Genomic DNA, 19,829 nt, shown 5'->3' with positions numbered 1-19,829 from the left:
AACAGAAGTGGCACCATGTATTTGTCAAATTTTAACAATTAAAAGGGGAAAAAATGGTGTAAAAAGATAAACAATACACTTGGCTATTTCCAACCCATCTCAGAATATTAATAACAGTGTATCATATTTAAAAATCATTTCAAACAGGAAATGATTACATATTTAAGATGCTACGACTCCAAAAGACAAGTTAATGATGCCATGTGTTAGATGAATAGCTAGCTACCTCCCAGCTACCCCAACTCTCATTAGTTTACCATTAGTAGTGAAGGGCATTCCCACTATTAGAAGGGTTACCAATAGAAAAACATGCTACAGTGGGTGATCAATACAGAAATGGTGTCATGTGAATAAGCTGAAGTTTCAGGGCAAGAAAAATTAGATGAGTACAGGAAGTTTGTTAAATAACAGCTGAATTAAGGGAAACAAGTGGAAAGCAAGTGAATTCTAAATTAAGTTTTAGTTATGAGGATACATATAGGGAGTCTAATATAAACACCGTAAATCTGACCTTAAAGTTGTACTTTGTTTTACACTAAATTTGTTTCACTTAAGACCAAACTGTGGTGTAAAGTGACAAAAAAGTTTTCCTCCACTAACATCTATCAAATCCTTGGCTAGCTCCTAAAAATGGAGTTTTGGACTTTAAAGCATCTTAGTAAATATCCAGTTAAGAGTCAACCCAAAGAATGCCCAATTCTAGGCACACTTGGATTCAACAGCTTACAAACATTTCATCAATGAGACACTGAAACACTTACCATTTAGATTCCCACTGGTAGACACAACACTGCTTTGTTTTTGATTGTCATAAGCAGGACCAATGTTACTAAGATCCTAAAAGGAAAAATACTCAATTATAAAGAGAGGCTATATAATCAAACCAATCTGGCAATGCTCAAAAAAAACAGGATAAACGGGAATTGAAACCGGCAATCCTAAAGAGTCTGAAACTTGCAAGGGTCCCAAACGTGGATGCTTCAGGGATTAGCAAGTAACGTGTGTGAAGCAGGCCAAGTATAAGGATCAAAGTGGTTTAAGAATGACGATGAATGGCAATCAACCAGTGGTGGGGGTGATGGAGGGGCCAACGGCAAACTGGAGTACCCAAGCTCCATTTCCTCAGCTTCCTGTGGGAATTCAGGTCACGTACTCAGATGTTCTCATTTTACAAGACATAAATCTGAATTTCCACGTGAAATCTTGAATTTTCAATGATGGCAAATCAAACATTTTAAGGTACAGCTGAAAGATCTGACCTCCTGAGATGCCAAATGTGACTCTGCCATTGAACAAAGAGGGGAAATTTTCTTTTTCCTGTTATGCTAGATGCACAATACAAACTCTTCTTCAAAACAAATTTTTCTTTGCAATAACAAATATTTTTAATAGCAGAATTTGAGATGGAAAGAAAATCAGAAACAACTTGGAATGGCATATTTGTGTTACAAGGGAGGAAACTAAAGTGAAAAAAGATAAAAATGATATGCGTAAAGTTATAATATTTTGGGGAAGAGCGAGAACTAAAACAAGTCTCCTGGTTTAAGGTGAGTGTTCTTTCTTTCTATATGTAGCAAATAACCGTTTACTGGGAGCTCACCATGTTATGGGCATGTAATGGCCGTATGTTACATGGAGCAAACACACAAATGTAAACAAAATCTGATTCTCTGTCCCCAAGTGGCTTAAAATGAAAGGAGAATATAAAGCATATTAATGTACCTGATCCAGAAGTCCAAATTTGGGGTAATCTTCTTCTGGGTCCTTACTCCCTGGATCAGGGTGTTCCTTTACCAAGAATACATCTCTTTCTTTACTCTAAAAGGAAACAGTATTTTAGTATTACTGGAAATTTTATACTTAAAAGAAGTACTGAATGGATGATCAATCACCAACTCTTAATTCCTAGGTGTAATCTCCAAAAAAGACAGTATTGTTTTTTCCCTTCGATTAGAATATTAATACATGACCATCAAAAAATCCAAACAGGGAAACTTAAGAAAGAGAGAGCCAAAGTCCTCCTAACCCTCCACCTCCCAGAGATAAGCACTGTGAACAACTTGCTGTTGACTTTTCCCCAGGGGCTCTCTTTAATTCTAAGGACAACAATGTTTAGAACAGTGTTATTTGCTTTTTTTCCCAAATCAAATTAAAAAAATCGTCTCCAATTTCAATACAAAATTATACTTGCAAAAGTGCAGTGGACAAAGGTTTCAGTGTCATATATAAAACTACTACAGATGATGTTCACTTAAGACACAAGGTACAACTTACTAATTTTGAGCGTGAAAATTGTTAAAATTCACAATTAGCTACATTTCACTCTCCAAGATTTAATACTAAGTTTTTCTCATTTTCTTAGTCATCACATTATTTCAGTGAGACTAAACAGAATTTAATTCTTACACAGAATGCTGGTTTTCTAAATGTCAAGTCTAATCAATTTTAGTTTACTTACCATCGTTTTAACAATGTTATTTGGCCAAGTCATTTTTCCAGGTCTCTGTCTGGTCGTCATGCACTCCCAGTGTTTATCAATAAAGGGTATGATATCCTAATTTTTCAAACGAAATATATTAAGGCTTTTATAGTTGCTTTCAAAGTTATGCTCACAAAAAGGGAAAGAAAACTGCAACATTTTCAAAGACCTTGTCAGAATCAAGAGAAAATCCATGTTTAGTCTTTTAATGACTGAATACGTAATTGCATGCAAACAACACATTGCAGGGAATTTCAAACAAGTATATAAAAATCTTAGCCACAAAGGGCTTACAATCCAGCTGCAGGAAAAAGATCTGCCCCATTCTTTTTTTTTTTTAATAATTTTATTTATTTATTTTTTTCCCCCCAAAGCCCCAGTAGATAGTTGTATGTCATAGCTGCACATCCTTCTAGCTGCTGTATGCGGGACATGGCCTCAGCATGGCCGGAGAAGTGGTGCGTCGGTGCGCGCCCGGGATCCGAACCCCGGCCGCCAGCAGCAGAGCGCGCGCACTTAACCACTAAGCCACGGGGCCACCTGTTCTCCTAGTTGCATCTGGAAGATGACCCCCAAGTTATTCTCTCTCCTGAGCTCCTGTTTGTACCTGCTGGAGACGTCGCCATCCGGACATCCCACAAGCACTTCAGATCTCTTATGACTAAAGCTGAACTCTGTATCTCACCTCACAAACCTGCTCTGTAGACTTCTATTCTTGCTCTTAATACTTAGAATCACCCATCACCCAGAATCATAAGCTAGACACCATGGAGTCATCCCTTGATTCTTCTTGTACAACCTCCACATCTATATGATCACCAAATGAATCTTAAAGTTTAATAAATTTCTCACCAATCAGGCCTCCAATTCTAATTCTCTAATTAGAATTCCTCTAATTCTCACCAATTACGGTCCTCGTCAGTTCTTGCTTGCATGACTAAAACAATGTCTGAGCGTGACCTGGCATCAACTTTCCCCATTCTAGACCATTCTTGCACAGTTCACCAGAGTTAGTTCTATGAAAACCAAATCTTTACTAAAAGGAACCAGGGTTGACTCAGAGAAAGTTCAAGGGCAGCCTGGAATATTTTGTTGTTCCAGAAAGTAAGAAAGAGTTGAAAAACTGATAAGGACATATCAGAAAGTTTCAGGAGTCAGCCTGGACGGGGCTACACTGGTCAAATCTCAGCATCAGAAATCCAATAATGGACTATAAAAATCCACAAATCCACAGTGATACTTAAAAAAAAAAGGAAGAAAGGATGGCAGGAAGGGAAAACTCTACAGAAAATTGCAACCAATGAATGTATTCTGTTTTACAATGACCACTCTATTAACCGATGCAGGCTAGGATAATCAGTGGTTGCTAACACCACTGCTTGAAAGGATTATGAGAACAAGACATTCACACAATCTCAATGTATTGTGCCACATATTACATAATAATTACAAAGAAGAAAGGTCTCTTTACAATGGAGAAATCTGGTAGATACCTCTCCTTTACCCAAATTTAGGATCACTAACAACAAAACAAACCAATATCTTATGCCTCCTGATGTGATACATGCAAAAATACACATCACCTACATAATAGTCTTGCCAAAAATGTTTAACCTGAACCTAATGAGGAGGAAACAATCAGATAAATGCAAATCAAAGAGCATCATGCCAAACACATGTCTAGGCTCTTCGAAAATATTTTTTTCCTTCAAAATTTCAAATGTCATAGCAGACCAAAAAAAAAAAACAAAGTAAAATAAGTAAAAGAACTGTTCAAGATTAGAGACAAAAGACACACTACACGTAAATGTAATGTGTGATCCTTGACTGGATTCTAGATGGAGGAAAAAGCTATGAAGGATATTAAGACAATGATATTGAGAACATGTGTGTGTATATATATACACACACACACACACACACACACACTATATGTAAAAAACATAAACTGTATATATTAAATAGTTGTATCACATCAACATTAAATTTTTTGAGTATGATCATCATATTGTGGTTATGGGAGAATATTGGGTAAAGTACAATATCTGCAATTTAGTCTCTCATAGCTTAGGGGGAAAATATAGATATGGGGAGATAAAGCAAAATATTAACAAGTGGTAAATCTAGGTAAAGAATAAATAGATGTTCATTGTACTATTTGAATTTTTCTGTATGTTTGGAAAATTCAAAATAATAATTTGGGAGAAAAATAAACTAAGAGAAAAGAAACAATTCTAATCACAGCACACCTCTATTTAAAGCACTTTATTTTTTGCTGAGGAAGATTAGCCCTGAGCTAACACCTGTTGCCAATCTTTCTCATTTTTTTTTTGCTTGAGGAAGATTAGCCCTGAGCTAACACCTGTGCCAATTTTCCTCTACTTTATATGTGGGTCGCCACCACAGCGTGGTTGACAAGTAGTGTAGGTCTGGGCCTGGGATCTGAACCTGCCAACCTGGGCTGCAAAAGCAGAATGTGCCAAACTTAACCACTACACCACAGGGCCAGCCCCGAAAGTACTTTTAATGCAGGAAGAAAAGCAGGAAAGGGGATCCTCTGCTGACTCCTCCAGCTTACAAGATTTAAGTCCTAACCTCTCTGTTTAGTAGAAAAGGCCCTTGCCAGTCTGACCCTGACTAAATCGATCTCACTACACATCCTCTACCAGTGTCTTTCAAACTGTAGCTCACAATCAATTAGAAGGTTATAAAATCAATTTTGTAGATCAAAACTAGCCTTGACTAGAACAGAAAATATCAGAGTGCAGAGGGAAAATATCAGAGGGTAAACAGTGTTTAGTGAAACTTTTGTTTTAAATGAAAATGGGTAGATATGAATATATATACTAGGCCACAATATAAATTCCATCATTTTAAAATTTACTTAATTTTCATACTTCTTACCATGAAATCACAGTAGGAAAGACTCACGGATGGCCCAATCATCTAATTTTGAGTCCTGACTTTAGTCACGTAGTTTTCCAGTTTAATAATAAAGGATAATTCTTTATTTTATTTTATTTATTTATTTATTTATTTTTAATTTTTCCCCCAAAGCCCCAGTGGATAGTTGTATGTCATAGCTGCACATCCTTCTAGTTGCTGTATGTGGGACGCGGCCTCAGCATGGCCAGAGAAGCGGTGCGTCGCTGCACGCCCGGGATCCGAACCCGGGCCGCCAGCAGCAGAGCCTGCGCACTTCACCGCTAAGCCACGGGGCCGGCCCAAGGATAATTCTTTTTAATAAAAGGCATGTATAAACTGACGCCTTTACCCCCGACAAAATCTATGATAGGCATCTATAAAAACTGCCAAACCAGGCTGAGACGGTTCACCTCAAGATCCGATTATTAACTGTGAGATGGACAGTTGTTTGCTTCCATAAAGCCAACTAAAGCTATTTAAGGATTCATCCTACTAATAGCCAACTGACACAATGTGCATACACTAGGAAGTTAGTAAATTATATGAAAAAAAGAACAAAGTGACCACTGAACCTACAGTCATATACTCCTAAAAATTGGGGGGAAAGTACTTATTGTTAAAGAATGGATTTAGAAGTTCCACCTGATTCTTTGGCATAACTGTATTAACATTAATTCCATCTCTACCTTATCTTTGGAGAACATGGTTTTTGGATGTTCATCCTGTGTTCGGGACTGCCACGTTAGGTTGGCCAAAGCACTAAGGCACATTTCCTTCAAGTCTATCAAAAACAAAAAGGAAAAAAAAAGTTATCTATAGTATTATATCCCTATTATCAAAACAATAGTCAACTAGATAGTCCACAAATTAACAACTACAGCAGCGAAAAGTAGAGTCATCATTTGATCTGAAATGGACAATAGCAATTACTCAGAGCTAAAGCCCAACGTAACTTCTACCAGCTACCAGCAGAAGTCAGCTACCTGACTCTGCTAAGCCCAAGTTCCTTTTCCTTTTCAGCTAACCAGAGTACGATCCTTCTGCAGTACTCCAGAGTTTGTTCTTACTTGCTTGCTTCCGGAGGAAATAGGTATTCCCACTATGATGGCACACATTGCAGTGAAAACTGTAGTTGGTCATGAAAGGTAGGCAGGATCTGTAGAAAAGCCAAATTATACACATTAGTGAACTGCTGAACACATACTTCTTTATGAGAAGTAAATCAACAGGGACTTTGCCCCTCTGTGAAAGTTAGATAATCATGTTAATATATTAATATACTCTTAAAACTTAAAAAGGTCACCAAAACCAAAACTGGGCTCACACCTTTATAAATACCTGGATTTCTCTGTTACAAATATTTAATAAGACCTTGTCCACTACAGTGGATAATTCAGCATCTGGCATCTTGTCCAAGCTAGATTAGTGCAGTTGTTGAGCACCTAAAAAGAGCATGCCAGGCCATACTCTTTATGGAAGAGTATGGAAGAAGACACAGCAGTCTCTTTAAATATCTTTATATTTAAATATTTGTATTTGAATTATATTTAAATATCTTTAAATATGTCTTTAAAGTGCCGATAACATTGTTGGAAAGGGCAGAGAGAAGGTATGAAAAAATTAATTTAAAATATAAATAATTATTCAATAAGACAACACAAGTCACAAAACATTACTTGCCTCATTACCAAATGAATCCTACAGACGATAATTAGTCTGTAAGAGTTAAAGGATCCAAGTAGTAACTTCAGATTTAAGAGTTGGGAAAGATTTTTCGAGGATGTAAATTATGAACTGGATTTGCAAAGATGAGTTGGTTTTCTTTTCCACAAGAGAACTATGTGTAGAGGTGAGAAAGCTCAACTAGGGGGTAGAGGGGCAAAGTGGTGTAAACAAGTTTGCCTAGGAGAGAAGATTTGTCAGGCATATGGTAAAAAATAAGGCTTGAAAGGCAGGAAGTACAAGAAGGCCTTACATGCCAGATGGAATTGGATTTTTTCTGTGGGTAACAGGAACTCCTTGAAGGAAAAGAGACATGGTTAAAATGATAAGTTTAGCGACAAGATGGGGCTGAAGGGAGGAAGAGATTAGAAAAAGCGATGTATATAAGAGCCTTTTGTAACAGTTCCCACAGAACGTAAAAAAAAGCCACACCTAGATTGATATTAACACAACGGAAAGGAGAAGAAGTGCATAAGAAGAAAAAAAACTGGTAAAGCTTGGTGACTGATTAGATGGGAGGGCAGTAGGAAGTGAAAGGAGTTCTAATCTCTAAGACTGCTTGTACCATGAAGAGGAAATCTCCTAAGAGGTGAGTTCCAGGCAAGAAAAGACTTGTCTGTTTGAAGGCAGAGAGGAAGAAGCCAGTGGAGGGAGAGACTAAATATGGCAGGGACCAAGGACATAACTGAGGAACTGAGGCATTAGAGAAGGGAAGTGTGGTGGTGAGTGTACTGGATGACTGGAAAAGTATAAGGAGCGCTTAGTTTTGAAAAGAAGTAAGTGACAGAAAAATAAAAGACCAGTTTAAGTTGGAAGAGAAGAAATCAAAATAAAGGCAGGTTTATTTTGGACTCTGCTGGAACTAGCTAAAGGTATCCTCAAAGAGAAGGTTCCTAAGTATGTGTCTATGGCCACCACTCAAGAAATTAAGGAACATTCTGGTGAATGTTAAGACTGAGTTTCCTTACCTTAACTTCTCTCTAGAACCCCTTCTGTTAAACAGCCTGTTGTGGTAAACTTACTTATAGGAGGCAAAGCCTCATACCAGAGATAGGTAAGTATATAGTTATTATTTCATTCAAACGCAATTGGGTGTTTAGAGCAGCCTTTTTCATACCCTGCTAGCTCACTTCCTCTATCTCAGATGTAAAAGAAAATCTGTCCCATCTAGCTGGGCTTTAGGTGTAACTTCTCAAATTCAGGTACAAACTGCTCTCTACCAAAACTCTGTACTGTGGTTTGATTCTTCCCTGGACTGCTCCAAGTTATCTCTCTGGGAAATTTCCCTTCCTAGGCCCTGTCCATCGAAACAAATTCTCCTTGGCCAAAGTGGCCCAGGATATTAAGTCTTTTCTAAGTGACCAGCTTTGCTTAGCTTATTTTCCCTACAGATCTTTCTACCAAGATCAATTCTTTCTTCCTGATCCTTCAGTATTTTTCTTTCTTTTTTAAACATTCTATCCTTGGTCACCAGTCACGTTAATTGGAACACTAGCATTTCTAAAACCCACTTTATCTTTTTAACTAGAAAGCACACAACAAATTATACTGGAAGGTATTTCTTCATAACCCCACCCAAGGGGGATTAATTTCAGAATTAATAATGCAGCATTATTTTGAGATAGTCTTATCTAAATTTATTTGTATATTATGGACCATAAAGAACACCACAGAGAGCCAGCAGTAGTTATTCCCACAGACAGTGAGTCAGTAACACTCACTTGCTAGCTGTTGACCGACTCCCTAAAATAAGGAAAGAAGTCTTTCATTCTCAATCAATCATAAAATGATTTTAATTCACTAGAAGAGGTAAAGAATTGGAAATAGGTTTTGCTGAGGAGAGAACTCAGGATACCTAAAGGGAGTGAGTTAGAAGCCAAAAGCAAAAAAGGATAGCTCAAGCATAAAGAGGCACTAGCCATTTCAAATTTTAAACAACACACTTTGTCCACCATATACACCAACACTTTCCCCAAAACCCACAACACCCAATACAAGATTTAAATGATACTGTCTTAAATTTGTTTATACAATGCTTTGTAACTGCACGTTTTTGTCTCCCAACCAGGTTGTAAGCTCAAAAACAGGGATAATACCTATCATTGTACCTATTAGGGCTGTGCTCTCAGTAGGTAGAAAACACGCTCAGGCTATTAACACAATTTCTGACTCAACATCCTACTACTCACTGAATAGAGGTTGAGAGACATAGGAAATACTATGCATTTATATTTGTGTATAAACTATCCAACTGTTGAACAGGTTGAAATCTATTTTACAGAGTGATTCTTACAAAGACTATAAAAAATACTCACGAGGTATCTATGCCAAAGGTGTCTGCTGTGAACCATTTTGTACATATCCCACACTGCAGCTCTACCTCTCCCAACTGTCGGCCGTTCTCTTCATCCACAGAGCCCGCCTGAGTGTCCATCACCTCTGAAGTATCCCCAGCACCTTCCTGTGAGCACGGAGCAGTTAGAGAATCAAGTCAGTTGTTAGCAGTGCCCTTGAATAGATTCCAACTACCAGCAACCCTGTGTACAACAGAGTGGAACCCTGCCCGGTCTTTTTGCACCATCCTCTGACCTTCCAGCGCTATATCAGACAATGCTCCGCTGCTATTCACAGAGTTTTCAGTAAGTTGACCTGACTGTGTTTCTGACTCGCTTAAAAAACAAACTCTATTGTGCCTTGCAAATGTCCAAAAAGAAATACTTACTAGTGTATCTTTTCCATTAGAGGATTCTGTCTCCAAACCACCACTTACATCAACGGAGTTTGCATCCCTGTAAGATAACGAAAGCACTCAAGTCAGAATTTTCAAGAGACAAATCTCAAAACGCTTATTCCCAAAAATGATGATCAAAGTACAGCTGAACTTCACACTCCTACGGCTTTTTCAGCCAAGCCTGTTCTCCGCCTGGATGCCCGGGGTCAGGAAGAATGTGGCCAAGTCAGACGCAGGCCCATGGGGCAGAGGGAAGGCTAATCGGCCCTTATAGATAAGTCTATCTGGGATGGAACTGGTGCTGGGGGAGGTTCGCAGAGACGCAGCTCTCCCACTCTGTTTTCATAGGAACCGTTACTTCTCTCAGTCTGAATATGCAAAGTGGTTTCTTCTCCGAGATATTTGAGGAGTGTCTGCAACAAGAGCGAGCTACCAGTCCCCTACCGGGGTGCAAGGGCCGGAGATAGGACAAGAACCTTGGCGCTCACGGACCGGGAAAGGTGCGGAAAGGGGCGTGACGTGAGACACAGTTCAGAGAGGACGGGCCAAGCGGCGGGCGGGGCTAAAGTCCCGGAGCGGGCAGGGCGGGCCGTTGGCCTCAGGGCCCAGGTTCGGAAGGGGCGGGCAGAAGGGCTCCGGAGCCGCGGGATTGCAAGGGGGGTGGCCCTCCCTCCCCGTGTTCTCCTCAGGCCGCAGGACGTCCTACCCGCTTTCGGCCTCTCCGCAACCGGGCTCTGCTGCTGGAGCAGCAGATGTTCCCTCTCCGGCCAGAGCGGCTGCTACCGCTACCACCGGCTTCGGCTCTCCTTCCTCCGCCGCTGTTGCATTTGCGGCCGCCGCGGGGCTGGGTCCTGTACCCACTCCGGGTCCGGGTCCGGTTCCCGCCGCCGCCATCACTGCCGCCTCCCAGACTTCTCGCGAGAATACTATCTCCGTCTCGCGCGAGTTGCTGACTTGCTCTGTAACCTTCAAATAGTAAAGGCCCTGTGGTGGGTCCACCGCCGCCTGAGGAAGGCACGCTCCAGCCGCACTTTAAGGGCGGGCGGCAGGCAGGCTGAAGCGGGCGGGGCCTCGGGGGTTAGATTGCCACAGGCAAAGCAAGGTGAAGGCGAAGGCGAAGGCGAAGGCGACTTGGTTATTAGTTGGATTTCCCTAGGACTCACTTCATTCCATGGGTGGATGCTGCGCGTTTTCGTGGCCAAATCATCGTGCAGAGCAGGCGCCTTGAGAGCGGCGGCTGTCTACGGGCTTTGGACGCTGTGATGTGCTTTGCAAACGTTTGGCTCTGTTAAATGTGGGAAACGCCTTCCAGAAAGACGAGCACTCCCTGCCCCATCCCAGAAGTAGTAGTTTGTTATACTGCCCTAGTGATCTGCCACTTCGAGCACGTTTCTAAGTGGCCCCTAGAGATGGGAGCCTCGACTGTCTGAATGCGGAGCCTCAGCTACGCAGGCAAGAGCCGGGGAGGGGATGAGGATGGAGTATCCAGGCAGAAGAGGTAAGAAGCAAGGTGGGTTCTAGAAGCCGCAACCGCTTACTGTTGTGAGAGGAGGAAAATGAAGCCCCAGAGTTAGGAAGCCAGGTGCTGGGCTTAAGAATTTAGTAAAGTTTGGTCCTTAGAGAAAGTAGCAGGTATGAACTAAAGGTAAGAACTAGAAGAATCAAGGGCAATGTTGGTAGGTGAAATCATCGGAGTGACTGGAATCTTTCAGAGCCATGGTCTTCAAACTCAAGAATACAAATCCTTAGAACTATTCCGGCCAGAACAGTTTTCAGGAACTCAGTGTTTACATTCTAATTCCTAAAAAGTTGCCTAAAGATACACCTTTTCTCCTACTTTACAAAAGAAAGGCATACCCCTTTGCAATCCTGAATCTAAACTTACTATGATGGGGCCGGCCCCGTGGCTTAGCGGTTAAGTGTTCGTGCTCCGCTGCTGGTGACCTGGGTTCGCACCCGCGCGCACACTGAGGCACCGCTTCTCTGGCCATGCTGAGGCCGCATCCCACATACAGCAACTAGAAGGATGTGCAGCTATGACATACAACTATCTACTGGGGCTTTGGGGGGGAAATAAATAAATAAATAAAATCTTTAAACTTACTATGATGTATTGCCCCAGGGTGTATAAACCTCTGGGACACCAGACACTAGAACAGTTGGAAATATGATTTCCCAATTGGTTCCCAATTGTTTTCAACAAAATTGAAGGAGGATCTAATTGAGTTACCAGCTGATAGATTACTTAGAAAATTGTTGGTGCTAAATGCTAAGAGGTTTAAGAAGAAACAGGATAGTTGCACAGACTAAATATCTCCTCTAAAATAATTATTAGTCATAGTGGCGGTTTTAACATATGACCACAAGATCTTTGATACTCCTTCCTCCAGGAGGTAAAGCTTGAATCCTCCCTCCCCTCGTGTGTGTGTGTGTGTGGGGGGGTGGGGTGGGGGGGGTGGGGGGGTTGGGGGGAGCCCCGGGGGTGGGGCTGGACTTAGTGACTTGCTTCTAAACAACAGAATGTGGGAAAAGAACAATAATTTTTACAGTGGAGAAACTGGCAGACACCACCATAACCAAGTGGTCAAGGTTAACATCACCAATAATGTCATGTTGATATCGTTTATCCCGATATGATGCAATAAGAAGGCTACTTCATCTTTGTGGAATTCTTTCCAAAAATCCGTAACCCCAGTCTAATCAAGAGAAAACATCAGCCAAATCCAAACTGAGACATTCTAGAAAATATGCTTCAAAACTGTCCACATCATGAAAAACAAGGAAAGACTGAGAAACTCATAGATTAGAGGACACCAAGGGGACATGACAACTAAATGCAGTGTGGTATCCTGGAACAGAAAAGGGACATTAGTGGGAAAACTGAAATCTGTAAAGTCTGTAGTTAAAATAATAGTATTACAGCAATGTTAATTTCTTAGTTTTGATCAATGTACTATGCTTTAAGATGTTAACATTAGGGGAAGCTGGGTTAAGGGTGTATGGGGGAACTCTTTGAACTATCTTTGTGACTCTTCTGTAAATCTAAAATTAATTTAAGGTTTAAAAAAATAATTGTTGATGGTAGATCATGTGATTTGGCATGGAATTTTGAAGGAGTTCAAAGAATTGAGTTCAACTGATTCAATAAATCCTAGATGGGAATCTGCTTATTTATGTAAATAGATTGTCAGTTCTTAAACTTATAAAAATGAAAAATAGGAATAGAATTGATGCTAAACCTGTCTCATTCTAGCAATAGTGATATTCATTCATGGACACATGGATTAATTGAAAAAATAAATTCTCAATCTCATTAAGAGTTGCATCTCCAATAAAATTTTAATTTTTTATGTTTATCAAAATGAATAATATATTTATTTGATCAGTTGTGTGTTAATAATTGATAATGCAATCAAGAAGAAATATTTTAACACTAGAGCCTTATGGTCACAGGAAGTTTTTAGAAAATTTCAACTTTTATATGTATTTCTACTGCAGAGAAGTATTATAGACTTTCTAGTGTAAAAATAGATATATACACAAGTCTATTGCCTATGTATTGTGTATATATGTATATATATTACATTTTATGTTATGAGGGAAGAGGAATGGAATTCTGAGTTTAAAGAGAAAACGAGGGCCGGCCCCCTGGCTTGGCGGTTAAGTGCGCGCACTCTGCTGCTGGCAGCCCCGGTTCAGATCCTGGGCGCGCACAGACACACCGCTTCTCCGGCCATGCTGAGGCCGCGTCCCACATGCAGCAACTAGAAATATGTGCAGCTATGACATACAACTATCTACTGGGGCTTTGGGGGTAAAAAATAAATAAATAAATATAAATTAAAAGAAAATGAGATGATATAAAATTTCCAACTATGAAAGAAAGCTTTTTCATGTATTTTTTGAATGGATGATGGCAGATACCAAATCACTACAGTGGAAATCTTTTTTTTTAGTTTTATTTAACAATGTTACTGTTTACAATCCACTGGAAATCCTCTGCAGCTAATTAAACTTACAGTGATAAACTTATGCAAACACAATTTTGAAGACCACTAATTTAGAACGATGTCTTTCAAGTGTTTTGACCACAACTCACATAAGAAATACATTTTGCAATGTGACTCAGTATACACATTATTTACAATTGAAATAAAAGATTCATGAAACAATCTGCACTTTATTATATATTATATATTTTATATCACATATATGTTATATATATTTTATTTATTTATGTTCTTTCTTTCTTTCTTTATTTTATTTTTTTCCCCCAAAGCCCCAGTAGATAGTTGTATGTCATAGCTGCACATCCTTATATATATATATTTTAAATGCCAGCAGTGACACACTAAATGGATTTGAGGACCTCAGCAATTTGAAAAACACTGATGTAGCATTTTTTTCAAAGGGTAGTGATCTGAGAATTGAACCTTGGGCAGCACCTACATTTTATTTATTTTTGGTTTGTTTCGTTTTTTGTTTGTTTTGCTGAGGAAGATTGGCCCTGAGCTAACATCTGTGCCAATCTTGCTCTATTTTTTGTGTTGCTGACACAGCGTGGCCACTGATGAGTGGTGTAGATCTGTGCCCAGGATCCGAACCCGAAAACCCGGGCTGCCAAAGCAGAGCGTGACAAACGCAACCACTCTGCCACAGGCTTGCCCGCACCTACAATTTAAATGAAAGTCGTGAATGATTTCAGTAGAGTCGGAGAGTGGTGGAGGCAGAATCCACACTGCAATGGATTGAGAAGTGAGTGGAGGGATGGAAGTAGAAATAGCTGTGTAGACAAATCTTTTCAGTTTTTTCCTGAGGCATTTTTTTTCTATCAAGAAATGTGGACATTTGCTAAATTTGCTTGTTTGTTGCATGATCCTCTGCATTGTGTCAGTGTGTTTGAAATAATGCCTAAACAAACGTTTGGCCCTGAAGAAGGGAAAACAATTGGATGGTAACTGGAAGGGAATATAGGTTGGGGAATAGGCTGATAAAACAGTTTTTTCATCAGTAGGGAGCCAGAGGCTGAAAATACAAGAGAGATGGTGGTTGATGGAGCAGCTTTCTAAAGAAAGTGAGTCAACTGGCAGAGATAGAGAAGTTAGACTTGATGCCAAGGAGGGAATCCAGTCATCTCCTGAGACTGAGAGAAAGAAGTATGGAATAAGGATGTCCTTGGTAATTATTAAGGGGAACAGGAGACCAAGGGAAGATATTGGTGGCTGGCACTGAAGCCTGGCTGACCTCTGAGACTGCACATCTGTTGTGGCTCCAATTGTATCTTCCGTGCTTCCCTCCAACAGCACTAAGCTACATGAGTTGAATAGTGAAGGTGAATGGAAACTTGCATCTGAGTTTTCAGGTTTGCCCGGCAGGTAAAAGGAAGAGCCAGGATAAAAGGCAGTCAAAGATGACAGTGAGAAAGCAGTTCAGAGGATTAACCATGGCCCCTGAGAAGGCAGAGGGACAGGAAAAACTGGAGGAATTGAGCGCCCAGAAGTCTGGATGAGAAGGCAGGAACTAGAATGGTGAGAGGTTGAGGTAAAAGAAGAGAATATTTGAGTTTTAAGATTTTAGGAGAATTCCCTGCCTCTTCCCCATAGCCAGCTCACCTGAGGGTAAAAGTGGGTGAGGCTAAGATGGAACCTGATCTAATTTCTGGGATTGGAAAGCAAAGCATCCACCAAACTGAGAGCTTTCTCAGGGTTGATTGAAATCACTAACAGAGCACCGGGTTGGAAGTTTAGGATGGACAAACAGGAGAAACACAGTTTTAGAAGCTCTCTGCCCCGAGCCGGGGGGTAAATTACTTACCTCTGATCCTCAAATACAGTATTCAAAATGCTCACAAATACCCTTCCTGAGTGGTGGGATTATAAAGACTGCTTCTTATTCTTTTCTCTGTGTTTTCCAAGTGCACATGCGTTGCTCAAATCAGGGTAAATAAAGGCTTTAAAAAAAAGAAAGTGTTTTTTGTCTCCTTCCTCGCTTTTCTCCACCATGTCTCAGAATTGTCCCTTCTCAGTTCTGCTTCCTCCCACCAGCCTGTTTGAAGTTTTATCACCTCACTAGGATTACCACAATTGAATCTTCCCATTCCAGGTTTTCCTATTCCCGTCCATCCTGGCCAGTCCTTCCCCACCTCTGCATCACTTCATCTTTCCTGAGGAAGCTACTTACTGCGTTTCAGAGAAAACTCAGACTCAGTTCAGTGTCCAAGAGCACCCAGCAAATGATCTCCCAGTCCTGTTGGAACTCACCGTTCTCAGCATACCCCACCCCATCCTAAGCTCTCCAGGTTTGGTCCTACTTCCCTGCTTTTGCTCTGCTTTTCCCCATTTGGATTGCCTCTTGCTCCTTCTTCTCATATCCATGTGCATTACATCAAGACCCAAGTCAAAGTTATTTCCTTCAGAAACCTTGCTTCACACAGTTTTTATGATTCACTAGCCAGCCCTGGTGGTCTAGTGGTTAAGATTCCATGCTCTCACCACTGCGGCCGGGGTTCATTTCCTGGTCGGGGAACCACACCACCCATCTGTATGGTTGACATACTGGGATGGCTGTGTGTTGCTATGATGCTGAAAGCTATGCCACCAGTATTTCAAATATCAGCAGGGTCACCCATGGTGGACAGATTTCAGTGGGTCTTACAGACTAGGAAGAAGGACCTGGCCACCCACTTCCAAACAAATTGGCCATGAAAACCCTATGAATAACAGTGGAGTATTGTCTGATGTAGCCTGAAATTCTTGCATTTCTGACAAGCTCCCAGGAGACGCCTCAGATGCTAGTCTGAGGATGCACTTTGAGTAGCAGGGAGTAGAGTATTTCTACTATTTTTGTGTGTGTGTATGAGGACGATCAGCTCTGAGCTAACATCCATGCCAATCCTCCTCTTTTTGCTGAGGAAGACTGGCCCTGGGCTAACATCTGTGCCCATCTTCCTCTACTTTATATGTGATGCTGCCACAGCATGGATGGCCTGACAAGCGGTGCATCGGTGCATGCCCGGGATCTGAACCCAGGCCGCCAGCAGCGGAGCTCTCACACTTAACTGCTACGCCACGGGGCCGGCCCCAGAGTATTTCTAATTCTATTTCACCTCCACACTAGCTGCTCTGATGTGCTCTCTTTCAACAGGGCTTTGTGTAATGCTCACAGTAACTAACCCTGCTTAGGTAATAGCTAATGTAGCAGAATAATTCTGAAATAATAATGAATTTCTCCTCTTTCTTTTTCCCTCTTTAGTCTTCTTGCCACACTTCTCCCTCTCCCTTCGCACATAGTGCTTAACCCTGGCTATACATTAGAATCACCTGGGGAGCTTTACAAACAAACAAAAAAGACAATGCCCCTTGGCCAACACAACCAGACTCTAAAGGAGGGATCCAGGTAGTGATAGCTTCAAAAAAGCTCCCCATGTGGTGTAATGTGCAGCCAGGGTTGCACTGTGTTTCATTACCTCAAGGAGAGATAGGGCAGAGTGACAAAGAAATAGTCTATTATCTCTGTTTGTCAGAGGAACAGAAAGAACTCTTAACATAGCTAAAATATTTGGGATAAATGCTTTTACTCCCATGCCAAGAGATTACCCAGGAGATGAGAAAGGGATGGGCCATGACTGTGTAGGAAATCTGGATAGACTGGGACTTAGCCTGGCAGAGATTTTGGTGCCCTGGTGTGGCACAGATGAGGGGGATGACTCCAGTTTCCTCTAACCTGGCCCAGAAGTAGCAGAAGGAAGACCCACGTGGCTCCATAGCTGAATCCTGAGTGCGGCAAGGGAAGGCTCAGTGGATGCCTAAGTGGATGGATACCATTAAGGACCAGCTGTCCCTACCCTGACACCTGAATCCCTGTCCCCAAAGACTTAGACACAAACTCCTGTGAAGAGAGAGGAGCCTCAAATTAAGCTTAGATATACTGCCCTCAATAAAACAAAGTTCAAGAGAACTTTATGTTGGATTATAAAAAGAAATGTAAAAAGAATAAAAAGATAAATTATGTCGGATTTTAAAAAGATAACTATATTTTTTGTCAACTTGAGTCGTGGACCAAGATTTGCATCCATTATACTGGCAAAGATTAAAGTGTTAGCCCTTCGGAAATCTTGTATTTGTACTTTAAACAGAGGATTCTTGACTACAGGAGGCCTTTGGTACCCAAGGGAGAGAACTTGTATAGAAACAAGCATGTCCTAGGGCTGGCCTAGTGGCGCAGCGCTGCGGCAGCCTGGGGTTTGCAGGTTCGGATCCCCTGCGCGCGCCAACGCACCGCTTGTCAAGCCATGCGGTGGCGGCGTCCTATATAAAGTAGAGGAAGATGGCACAGATGTTAGCTCAGGGCCAGTCTTCCTCAGCAAAAAGAGGAGGATTGGCATCGGATGTTAGCTCAGGGCTGATCTTCCTAAAAAAGAAGAAACAAGCATGTCCCATCCCTGTACCAGCCCAAAGGCTTCTGGGCCCTTTCCTCAAAAAGAGCAGTGGGTCAGATGCCCAGGGCCCCTCCTAGGGCCCACAACTCCTCCCACCCCCACACCCCCATGGTTTTTATCATCTATAAAGCAAAAAAAAAAAAAAAAAAACCACTTTGTCTTTGTTGTAACTGTCAAAAAGATGAAGATAATTGTGGTGGTTCATCTCAATGAAGCATTCATTTAGTCTCTGCCTGGGCTCCTGGTCCTTAATCTCTAGTGCTTATAAATTGAGTTGACTAAACACTCTAATTACTTCCAGTAACCAGATATCTAAACTAAACACATTAAAAAAGAGTTCTATTTTTCCTTTTATTAGAAAAAGGGAAGCTCCATGTGGGTGGGGATTTTGTCTGTTTTGTCGTAGCCCAGACACCTAGAACAGTACCCAGCACAGAGAAAGCGCTCAAGAAATACTTATTGAGGGGGCTGGCCTGGTGGCGCAAGCGGTTAAGCGCGCGGGACCTGCTGTGGTGGCCCGGGGTTTGCTGGTTCGGATCCCAGGCGCGCACCGACGTCCCGCTTGGCAAGCCATGCTGTGGCAGCATCTCATATAAAGTGGAGGAAGATGGGCATGGATGTTAGCCCAGGGCCAGTCTTCCTCAGCAAAAAGAGGAGGATTGGCAGATGTTAGCTCAGGGCCGATTTTCCTCACACACACAAAAAAAGAAATACTTGTTCAATGAATGGAACTGCATCTCTCTCCTGTGAATGAGGCTTGTCCCACTATGAGGCCAAAGATGCCACCAACCCCACTGGGGAAAGCAGCCCAGAGAGTTCAGCAAGGGGATCCTCTGGAGTCTAAAGAGTTTGGAAACAAGTTTTCTTTGCCTGCCCAAGGGCACAGGGGCACCAACTGGCCGGTTCTCCCCTCTGGCCCTTGTAGTAGAGGTAGGCTTGCTGTAATAGGCTTGGACTAGTAAAGCTGGTATCCTCAAATTCTGTAGCTCAACAGTTCTGTAGCTCAACAGTTCCAAGACTAGAAGCATCAGTATCATCTGGGAAATTATTAGAAATGCAAATTCTGAGGCTCCACTCCAGACCTACTGAATCAGAGACTCTGCGGTCCAGCCCAGCAATCTGTGTTTTAACTAGCCCTCCATGTTGCTGATGCTCTCTCAAGTTGAGAATCGCTGATGTAGCAGGATGATGGGCAGGAGGATGAGCTAGAGGAGGGACAAGCATTGGAAGCTCAGGGCCCATTTTGAGTGCTAAGGGAGTAGGCATCCGAGCAAGGAGATGCGTCCTGTTCTCTGGCAGTTCCTCAGCGAGCTTGTGATGAAGACTGTTTAGAATGCATGGGTTAGGCCATCGTAAGTTTCTCTGGTGAGAGCCCCTATGGAGTTTTGGAGGCCAGAAAGGTGGGCAGGGAGAGAGTGAGGTTAAATTTCACCCCCGTTCTAGCATATTCAAGTTCTGACCAGGATGCGGTAGATGGTTGTTCTGTTGGAATTGCAGGGGTAAGGCATAGTGAGGAGCTCAAAGCATAAACGAAG

The 19,829-nt window shown here is 41.7% G+C and overlaps 1 protein-coding gene across 2 annotated transcripts in view; it reads right to left on the bottom strand.

The window, feature by feature from the left end:
• ASH2L (ASH2 like, histone lysine methyltransferase complex subunit) overlaps window positions 1–10,773 on the bottom strand; it is a 28,436-nt gene extending 17,663 nt beyond the window's left edge. For both annotated transcript variants that reach the window (XM_058525209.1, XM_058525210.1), the window contains exons 1-8: window positions 10,564–10,773; window positions 9,849–9,915; window positions 9,442–9,587; window positions 6,472–6,560; window positions 6,091–6,185; window positions 2,459–2,554; window positions 1,723–1,818; window positions 762–837 (exon numbers count right to left, since the gene is read on the bottom strand). In XM_058525209.1, coding sequence (XP_058381192.1) covers window positions 762–837; window positions 1,723–1,818; window positions 2,459–2,554; window positions 6,091–6,185; window positions 6,472–6,560; window positions 9,442–9,587; window positions 9,849–9,915; window positions 10,564–10,751 — 853 coding nt within the window. In that variant the 5' untranslated portion in view covers window positions 10,752–10,773. The remainder of the gene's footprint in view (window positions 1–761; window positions 838–1,722; window positions 1,819–2,458; window positions 2,555–6,090; window positions 6,186–6,471; window positions 6,561–9,441; window positions 9,588–9,848; window positions 9,916–10,563) is intronic.
• Between the last annotated feature and the right edge of the window lie 9,056 nt (window positions 10,774–19,829).

This window comes from Diceros bicornis, chromosome 29 (genome assembly GCF_020826845.1).
Source record: "Diceros bicornis minor isolate mBicDic1 chromosome 29, mDicBic1.mat.cur, whole genome shotgun sequence".
Classification (NCBI taxonomy): Eukaryota; Metazoa; Chordata; class Mammalia; order Perissodactyla; family Rhinocerotidae; genus Diceros; species Diceros bicornis.
Note: the sequence above shows the minus strand (reverse complement) of the source record. Positions and strands in the feature narration are given on the sequence as shown.